This window comes from Cynoglossus semilaevis, chromosome 17 (assembly GCF_000523025.1).
Source record: "Cynoglossus semilaevis isolate Cse_v1.0 chromosome 17, Cse_v1.0, whole genome shotgun sequence".
NCBI lineage: Eukaryota > Metazoa > Chordata > Actinopteri > Pleuronectiformes > Cynoglossidae > Cynoglossus > Cynoglossus semilaevis.
Genome location: NC_024323.1, coordinates 15,385,294 through 15,394,845, shown reverse-complemented (window position 1 = coordinate 15,394,845; position 9,552 = coordinate 15,385,294). Strand labels below are relative to the sequence as shown.

Genomic DNA, 9,552 nt, shown 5'->3' with positions numbered 1-9,552 from the left:
AATGCTTCTGTGAGGTCTGTGTTTCTACTCTGCAGTAAACGACATCCTGTAAATACACACACCCCTGACAACCCCTCCTCTGTGTCCGATTAGACTTAACCAGATCAGTTCTGAAGTTTTTAGTCCTCTAAACATCAAGCGATGATCTGACTCGTCTGATCAGAGGCGACGCTCGCTCTTTTCACTCAGTCTAACTGTAATCTGTGACCTCAGGGAGAATCCTCTCCTGAAAACAGGACTCTGAACCCATCATGACATTTTTATTTTCTCTGTTTACACACCTATGTTTTGTCCTTTACATTTTATATTTATATATATGTAATATTATATTTATGAACTCTGCTTCTGTCTCTCCTCTCTTTGTCGTTAATCCCTGACTTCCTGTGTTTCCAGACTCCTGATCCAGGCCGGCATCGACATCAACAGACAGACCAAAGCAGGCACTGCCCTGCATGAAGCTGCTCTCTGCGGCAAAACGGAGGCAGTGAGACTCCTGCTGGAAGTAAGTGGAACTGCACCGGAGCACCAGTGTGGCTTTTCGAATACATACAGTAAATGATGTGTGTTGTCTGTGGAGCTAACAGCTGTGTGCACTCAATGTACACAAACCTGAGGTCTATAAATATTCTAGATGTTTTCTACACTGTCACATAGTTTCATATCAACTGATACATAACACAAAAAAATATGTTTTTGGCCCAAAACATTATTAGATACGTTTGTATGGAGCTCTCTTCATGTGAATGACTACATTTTACATCCCATAGTTTTCAGAAGAATGAGAAGAAAACAAAATATAGCTTTGCTTTTTTACATAAGAACTTTACATAAGTGTATTCTTTGTGTCCGAGGCGTTTTCTCGGCCTCTGAGAGCATCACATTATGGACATGTGATAAAAACCCAGGCACCGAAATAGACCAAAAACACATTGACACTAAAATGCCAAAGGTCACAGTCTGAGAACCAGTGACAGCATATGTTCTAAGTGTTCATTTAGATCTTTGTGCCTTGAAAGGTTTGCAGTCTTTTCACCCTGAAGCTTCTTCAGACCGAATTAGTCTTCATTTGTCTGACGTTAGCTTTGAATGTGATGTCGCTCCTGAGGCTGTGATGTGGGGGGAGGGGGGGGTGGAAGAGAGAGAAGGAGGGAGGGAGGAGGAGTGGGTGATGGTGACGGGGGAGAGTAACTACAATCCTACTGTATAACTGTTGAGGTTTGATGCTGAGGGTGTTTAAATATCAGTTTGTTTGTTCTTTAACCTCAGTTCAATAAAGTAGTAAATAATAAACTAATTATATTCAATCAGACGTCAGATGTTGTTCAACAAACATCTTTAAATGAATGTTTAAATTGGACAAAAATGTATTAAAACTGCTAATAATTTAAAAAAAAAATACAACTATAAAACAATCCTTTTTTTTCAGTGTGGCATCAACGCTACAGTGAGAAACACGTACAGTCAGACGGCACTGGACATCGTCTATCAGTTCACCGCAACACAGGCCAGCAGAGAGATCAAACAACTGCTGAGAGGTAGGACGGATGGACGGACGGATGAGTGGATGGATGAATGGCCAATCAAAGCACATGAAATAGTTTGAAGTGTAGTACCAGTGAAATGATGGACGAATCAAACGTCCGTTTACTGCCGACTCCCGTGTCATGCTGTAGAACTGGTGAACTGTGAAGTTTTGTGCAGTAACTGATGTTCTACGGTTCCATCGTCTCTCAGACGCATCAGCAGCTCTGCAGGTCCGAGCTCTGAAAGATTACTGCAACAACTACGACCTGACCAGCCTCAACATCAAAGCAGGGGAGGACATTACGGTAACACACACACACACACACACTTTATATAGATGTGATCACGTGTTCAACACCTCACAAACATTATTCTTCCTGCAACTTCTCTCCGTCACCCCCAGGGGGAGCTGTTGGCCCGGCTACACTTTTGTCAGTTAATCCATATAATCAAACCACTGAATTCAGTGTAACTGAGTACACACAGTAACCGGCGTCTCCTCCCATAAAACAAACATTTTATGTTTATACACAGAAGGACAAAAAGTTTAAATTGAAAATTGTTTAAATTGTTCAATAAAAGTAATTCTTCACACGCAGCAGTTTCATGAGATACACTTTCGTTTCACTGCCTCCTTGTCACAAGTTTCCTCTGTGATGTTTGAAAATCTTGTTGGAATAGTTTTAAATAAAAATGTTGCAAACAAATACTAAAACATTTTAGTGAGAATGCCGACAACAAACAAAAATTTAGAAAAATCCAACACCGTCCTCTACGATGTGTCGGAATAATAATAAATAAAAAATAAATAATAAATAATAAAACTCATCTGTCTGACAGGTTTTGGAGCAGCATCCTGATGGACGCTGGAAAGGCTGTATCCATGACAACCGGACAGGAAACGACCGTGTGGGCTACTTCCCGTCCACCATGGTGGAAGTCATCAGTAAGCGCACAGGTGTGTGTGTGTGTGTCTGCTCACCTGTGTACGTGTGTGAAACAAAGATGTCGAAGGTTCAGGCTGATCAACAAACACATCAGTCCAGTGACGTCACCGTCGTCCGGGTGTTAATTTCTACTTCACTACACGTGAGAGTAAAAGTCATCATAAACAACAGGAAACAACTAGTGAAGGCCTAGTTCTGGTTAGCAACAACATTAGCATTAGCTTTCATATTAGCAGATTTGGGATCCATGGGTTTGAATGTTGTTCTAACTAACTGTAACTATCAACAATTTTTATTTGAGCTTCTTTCGTATCAGCGTTCTGTTTGATTTGACTGACAAGATATTAGCATTGACCAATCAGGACGTCCAGATATTATTATGGCTGAAGATCAAAGTACTCCCATGTAGATATTAGCGACCATACTAGATTAGTGGTTCCCAATTTGGGGGCGGGGCACAAAGCTTTTGCGGAGAGTGGGGGGGTGAGGACCAGCTAATTAACTTCAATTTTTCAATAATTATTTAAATTTGTGCCACAGTAGGAAATTGCACTGATTTTATATAAAGGTTTTGGAGATTTGAAGCAACAGCTGTGAAGTTGTCTACATGGGAGGGCGGGGCAGTAGGGTGCAGTATTTTTATCTACAAAAGGGGGGCGCTGCAGAAGCTATTTTGACAACCACACTAGATACTGGTTTTATTCTGGCTCCTGTCTGTGTCGTTCGTTACTGAAGTTGACCAGCCAATGTCGACCAGTTGTTTAGACTAGGCTCCTTGTCGGGATCTAAAGAACACATGTGACTCCATCCCATCTGGACACCACCACAGACAGGCTCAGGTGCCTCCTGGTGTTGGTCTGTAGGTGTGGGTGTTCTGTCTGTGAGTCTCTCTGTCGTCATGTGTCTGCTGCTCAGTCTGTCTGTCTCTGCAGTCGTCCTCCTCATCCCCCTCTGACCACGCACTCACACAATCCTCACACTCTCCTCACCCGTCTCTGACATTAACTCCACGTTAACTCTCACTCATTAATGTACAGAACATTTACAGACACAGAACCTCAGACCGCAGCTATTAGAACGCTACTGACCCACAGTCGGCATTACTCACCTTTACCTGATGACAGGCGGGCAATTCTTCAGTCCCCCCTGAAGATGGTTGGATGGATGGATGAATTCATCCAGAAAGGTTTTCTTAAAAAAGAAAAAGAAATATTTAGTCAATTTTGATAAAAACAGACAAATTATTCTCAGCATAAGTCGGGCTGCGCACTTACTACAGTTTTGTACAAAGACATGCAGGATGTGAATAGTGATTTGTCTTTATATTTGACCCTGTGATGGACTGGAGAACTGCCCAGGGTCTGACCCAGCCCCCTGCCCGATCACTGCAGGACTGGGCTCCAACTTCCTGCAGGCTCTAAAAAGGTAGAAAATGAATAAATTAAATAAACAAGAGTAAATATAGAGCTGTACCAGGAGAGAGTCACTGTAGGTCCTCAACTTTAAGTTGAAGTGGATTAAAGTTGAAAAAAGTCAAATTCCTTTTACAATAGCGCCCTCTAACGGACAAATATACCACACGATGTAGACCGCACAGATCATCTCCATTGTTATCATACATCTCTACCTTCTCTCACCCTCATCTCGTCCATTCTCTCCTCGTCTTCACTGACTTTATTTCTTTGTTTGATTTAAATCTTCAACTTTTGTTTTTAATTTTCTTTCCCCCCTTTTTTCTTCTGTGTAACTTCTATGTTTGGTTGGTTGTTTGTGTGTTCTGTGGCACTCGTTCAATGTGGGCTGGTTGTGTGTGTGTGCGTGCGTGCGTGCGTGTGTGTTTCGGTGTGTCTTCACCGTGGCTGTTATCTAGGTTTGGCCAGCACAGTCATTTGCACTCAACAGTTTCAAAAGATACCGCTGGTTGCCCCGGCGACGGTTGCCCCTGCCAACGTGGTAGTCAACGGCAACGACAACACCTTCCATCAGATCCATATCCTGCCTCCTCCGCCTCCTCCACCACCACATTCCCATCAGCCACTGCTTCCACTTTTCACTTCCTTTGGCTATAGCAGGTCGCCCGTGACCACGCCACAGGGAGACACACCCACTACCCCAGGTACACGCCCCCTTTTCATTATTATTATTACTATTATTATTAAAACTTTAAGAGGTGCTTCTTTTTCTCAGGTGATTTCTGTTTTTATTGGTCATGTCGAATTCTAAATTGGAATCGTGGGAAGCATCCTTTAAAGTTTTTCTCCTGTTATGAATTATTATTTATGTGAACTTCTGTGTTGCTCATGCAGAGTTAAGTTTTTCTGTTATCCCCGTTGTTAACTTTTTTTTTTTTTACCCAGAGAGAGATTCAGGCCTTAGATAATACTAGTATTTTTTGAATTGCCCAATCTTAAAAAAAAAAAAAATTAAATATGATGAAATAATCCTTGGTTACTGTCATCCAACAGAAGCGTTAGTTTATATTTTACACCTGCAGAAGGTTCTTAATTACGTCAGGAAGAACGTACCAAGTGCTAATGGGGGTGTTTTCAGAGCACTGTGTTTCACAGGTAACAGTCTGAGTCCAGAACACCCCCCTCTTTTGGACTAGCCCAGCCCGCCAACAAACAGATTGAAGAACGTTCTTCTGGGTCCGACGGGTTGCTGAATATTAATATAATTTTGCGCGTTTAATTTACATGTCTACCATGTCAAAACGACATTTTACAGAAATAGTTAACGGAAAAATGTCGAATGAAAAGTTTGGAAGCAACGGTTTGCGTATCACAGCTCGATCACCTCAAACGGTAAGCTAAGTTGTTTGCGTCCGGTTGCCCTTTCCGTTTTAAGTGTATGAACATGTTAGACTTGATATATTCAATGTTTTAGTCTATTTTTCAAATTATTTCGTTTCTACACTCGCCTTGTTCTGGTTTGTGTAATTTGTGTCTTAAACCGGATTTGCCTGTTGTTTGAGGCTAATAGTCTTTATGTCTCAGCTGCGAAGCTGATCGCGGTGATTAGTCGATTTTACTGTCAAAGTCTCACGGCTTCCGTCGACCAAGACTTTTTTGGCTTAGCTCTTAAAGATCAACACTGCGATGACATAATTTAAATATAAGTTGTTTTTAAACAACATGACTTTTGTTATATAATAAAAATAATATATTCACTAGATAAAAAAAGATACTACCAAAAAGTTCAAGCTGTTACAGTAAAGTGATGACGTTTCTCTCAGTGAGATGATTATAAATGGGGAAAAATGACTTTTATAATTTTAATTTTATCTGATTTGTACTTCGGTTAAATGTCATGATGTCCAGTTATTTTGTTTGTTTGTACGTTTTTGTTCCTTTTTTGCACTTTTTCTCCTTCCTTTTTTGCCTGCACATCCACTTTAGTCCAACCTTCTATGAAAACCCTGTATTTTCCTTCCTTCCACACACACACACACACACACACACACACACACAGACCCACAGTCCACTCCACTCTCTGATCAGACAGCGTGTTTTCTGTTCCATCCTCGTCCTGTTGACGACTGTAACACCAAGTCTACTACTAACCTGCACTGAGTGATAAACCCCTGGTCTGTGTCCCTCTGCATGTCAGTGTGAATGTCTGTCTGCTACGGTTTAAGGTTTGAACAAATCCACTCTCCGCACGTTTGAAAGAATTACTTTAAGAACAAAGGCTTTGTTTTTACGGCTGTGTTATCATTTTTGTAGAGTTGGACACATTTGTTTGTTTTGGTGTGAGATTTGAAGTTATAGGTATAAAACCTGGGAGTCAAAACAACGTCGTACATAAAAATGCTTTTGTGCCTGGGTGGCGTAAACAATGATGGAAGGTGAATATCATTTTTAAAAAGTATGATTTAAAAAAAAAGGTGGACAAGTGTGAGATTATCAAATATCTGCAGAATGTGTTGTTGTTAAAATATACAGTGAAATATAAACTTGGCTTCATGTTGGGTTTAGTCAGAGGAGATTTCTGTGGCACTCAGGGGTCAAATGTATTTGTAACTTAACAATATATTCAGATGGCTATTTTATATTCTTGGATATTTTCCTGAAAAATAATTTATACAATAATATTTAAGTGAGTGTCATACATGGGGTGTCAAATGTTAAAAAAAAATGTAAAAGGTGTTTTTGCAGGTAAGGTTTTTTTTATCGACCAAAATCTTTTTACTTCTGTCTTCGCTAATGTGAAACTTCATGTGTTGCCATTTTGCCTCCTTTAAGTTTTTAAACAAATCTGGTAAATCAACTGTTTTTGTTTATATATATATATATATATATATATATATATAATTTATATATTGATTTAGGCAAATTAAAAAAAATGAATACTGGTTTGGATTTTTTGCGGTTTGACCTGAAGGATATCAAAATGGCCACTAGAAGGAGCACTAGAGCAACTCTGTGTGTTCTTTAAAAGAACTGTTCCTGTCACGTCCATAAACCACTTATACACACTTATTCCTGCTATAATGGTTTATGAAAACGCTCTCCAAATGCACGACAGCAGCGCCATCGAACGGCTTACATATATAATCACACATATACAGATGCATTATATATGTATGTGTGTATGGACATGGGAGCATAAACATGTGTATATACACAGCTATTCATGGTATGGATTTATTTATGTACGATGAGTATATAAATGTTCTCATATATCTATATGCTGGACTTTTCTCTGTCTCTGTGTGTGTGTGAGGGTGAGGGTGAAAGTTTGTGTGTGTGCAAGAGTGTGTGTGTGTGTATGTGAAGCTCCAACATCCTTTTAAAGTCTCCTACAGTCAATCACCCCCCCCTCCCCTCCTACTGCTCTAGTACTGCCCCCTTCTGCCCACCCCCCCATTTCTGTTCAATTTGAAACAGGATGGATATTATTTATTTAATTATAGATTAACTATTAATATTAATATCTCATTAAAGTTAAAAGGTTTATTCCTTTTTGCTTCAGTTGGTTTTAAAGTGGACGAAGAGTCAACATGTCTGATGTTGATGAAGTCTTGTCTGAGTTTAGCAGCTGAATATGTCAAAAAAAGAATTCACGACGGATAAACAAACCAGTAAAAAAATACATCAAAATAACTTAAAGAGAAAATAGAAAAAGCAAATAAACAAAATTGTAATTTTTGCTGCTGGTTTTGTAATTGAATTAATTAAGTCTGCCCCCTGCTGGGCATCAGTGTTAGGGAGGTCGTATTCAAATCTCAGTGTGAAAATTCTTGACCACAGGCACAAATTAGCCAATGCTAACTACTGCACTCAACTCTTGAGTTCACCTTAGAACCTGAATGCTAACACTGCCCCCCCCCATCCACCCCCGCTCCTCCGTTAGGAAAGAGCAGCTTTGGTTCCACGGCCAGTTTCGGTTCCCCAGTAGCTAACAGTGGTGTTCTGTGTTGAAGGTTGTCGCGGTTCAGAGGCAAGTCCTCACAGCTCTCCTACCCCGTCCAGCGGGCCCCATGGAGGCTCCAACGAGGAGATCTGGGTACTGCGCAAACCCGTGGCAGGTAACTAAGCCGCGCTGCGCTGAACCCTCAACTTCTGACTCCTAGAGTTCTGAGCTGACGTTAAACAGTATCTGAAGCCCATTCAAAAGTACAAAAACACTTCTCCTGCTGCACCGCCCGTGGCCAGGACCTGAGGTCCATCCGTCTGTGATTATGGGATGTTTGAGTTTGAAGGCCTTCAGATGCTGTTTGACCTGAGCCCCACAGTCTCCCATGTCCTGTTCCTTATCCCTCCATCTATAACTTAGCCAACGTCAGAGGCCTCAGTGTGTAGGACTGCAGCCATCTACAGCATTGGTCTACAGTCTGTGAGTGAGTGAGAGAGTGAGGGTGTGTGTGTGTGTGTGTGTGTGTGTAAGCAAACTTTGTCTCTTGTTTCACCTGTTTGTCCTACAGTCTGTCAGTCTGTCCATAAACCACATTCATACAATCACATGCTGACCTGTGCATTTCAATGGAGAGTCACAACAATTACCATGCTATTGGACGTCAGCTAATCCACTGAATGTGTGTGTTTGTGTGTGTGTGTTTGTTTGTGTGTGTGTGTGTGGGCCTGTGTGCGTCCATCTGTTTGTTGCATGTGTTTTGAATGCATAAACAATCTTTTTTTTGGGGTGGCTGCCTGCATGTGTGAATGCATGTTTGTATGTTTGTGTACATGTACGCATGTGTGTGCTTGTGTGTATGTGTGTGTGTGTGTGTGTTTGTTACAGGTGGAGACCGTAGCAGCGTCGGCAGTTCTGGCAGCGTCACCAGTGTGAGGTCATCAGGCAGCGGTCAGAGCGCAGGCAGTGCACACATCCTCCATGCACAAGCTGAGGGAGTTAAGGTATAACACACACTGTTATACATTTACATTTAATTAAAACAAAAAAAGGTTTTTGGTTTTTTTTTGCACATTTGACTCTAAACTTCCAACAACTGATATTAACTTTACTGTCAGTGTCGTCAGTCTGAAGCTTCTGCTAAAGTCTGGGTGAATGTAAAACCGTTAAGAACCAGACCATATTTACACAGTAGAACTAGAACTGGTCCATCCCAGAATAATTCTGGCAGAGATCAGTCAGTTTCACAGCTTTAACATGAACTGTGTTTTATATTATTGATGTCAGTGGTGTTTTTTTTTGTTTGTTTGTTTGTTTACTCACAGCTTTTGGCCACAGTGTTGTCTCAATCTGCCAAAGCTAAGGAGCATCTGCTGGAACAGTCAAAGTCTGTGGAGCAACCTGCAGGTAGGGCGGGGAGGAGGGGGGGAGGGGGGGTAGAGAGGGAGAGGGAGAGAGAGAGAGAGAGGTTGTGGTTTTTTATATAGCCATACTTTTAGCTGTACATTTTACTACTGTTGTACTAAAACTATTGTATTATTAAAATATATAAGATCAGTCAGGATTACAATTAGTGTCAAATTGGACACTAATCAGAGAAGGATTAGATTAGAGTAAGGATTAGGATTAAACATTTATTTATAATAGTACAGATACTACCATTAAAACCAGCCATTATATTTGAAGGATAGAATTTATGTATGTATTGGACACTAGGGTGAAGAGA

The 9,552-nt window shown here is 40.8% G+C and overlaps 1 protein-coding gene and 1 long non-coding RNA gene across 11 annotated transcripts in view; one reads left to right on the top strand and one right to left on the bottom strand.

Moving 5' to 3' along the window:
* Nucleotides 1-9,552, top strand: part of caskin1 (CASK interacting protein 1) — a 29,774-nt gene that overhangs the window by 7,265 nt on the left and 12,957 nt on the right. For 2 of the 5 annotated variants that reach the window (XM_017040332.2, XM_017040330.2), the window contains exons 1-4: nt 3,883-4,587; nt 7,897-8,001; nt 8,715-8,830; nt 9,152-9,233. In XM_017040332.2, coding sequence (XP_016895821.1) covers nt 4,224-4,587; nt 7,897-8,001; nt 8,715-8,830; nt 9,152-9,233 — 667 coding nt within the window. In that variant the 5' untranslated portion in view covers nt 3,883-4,223. Of the gene's footprint in view, nt 1-393; nt 503-1,426; nt 1,536-1,734; nt 1,830-2,055; nt 2,483-3,882; nt 4,588-7,896; nt 8,002-8,714; nt 8,831-9,151; nt 9,234-9,552 lie in introns of those variants that run through there. The other 3 variants (XM_017040333.2, XM_025064431.1, XM_017040331.2) reach the window with 3 other exon arrangements.
* LOC107989856 (uncharacterized) overlaps nt 1-9,552 on the bottom strand; it is a 23,473-nt gene that overhangs the window by 7,180 nt on the left and 6,741 nt on the right. For 5 of the 6 annotated variants that reach the window (XR_003052411.1, XR_001761374.2, XR_003052413.1 and 2 more), the window contains exons 3-7: nt 9,150-9,227; nt 8,713-8,816; nt 3,746-3,888; nt 3,580-3,662; nt 2,507-2,607 (exon numbers count right to left, since the gene is read on the bottom strand). This is a non-coding gene — a long non-coding RNA (uncharacterized LOC107989856). Of the gene's footprint in view, nt 1-2,506; nt 2,608-3,579; nt 3,889-8,712; nt 8,817-9,149; nt 9,228-9,552 lie in introns of all 6 variants that reach the window. The other variant, XR_001761373.2, reaches the window with a different exon arrangement.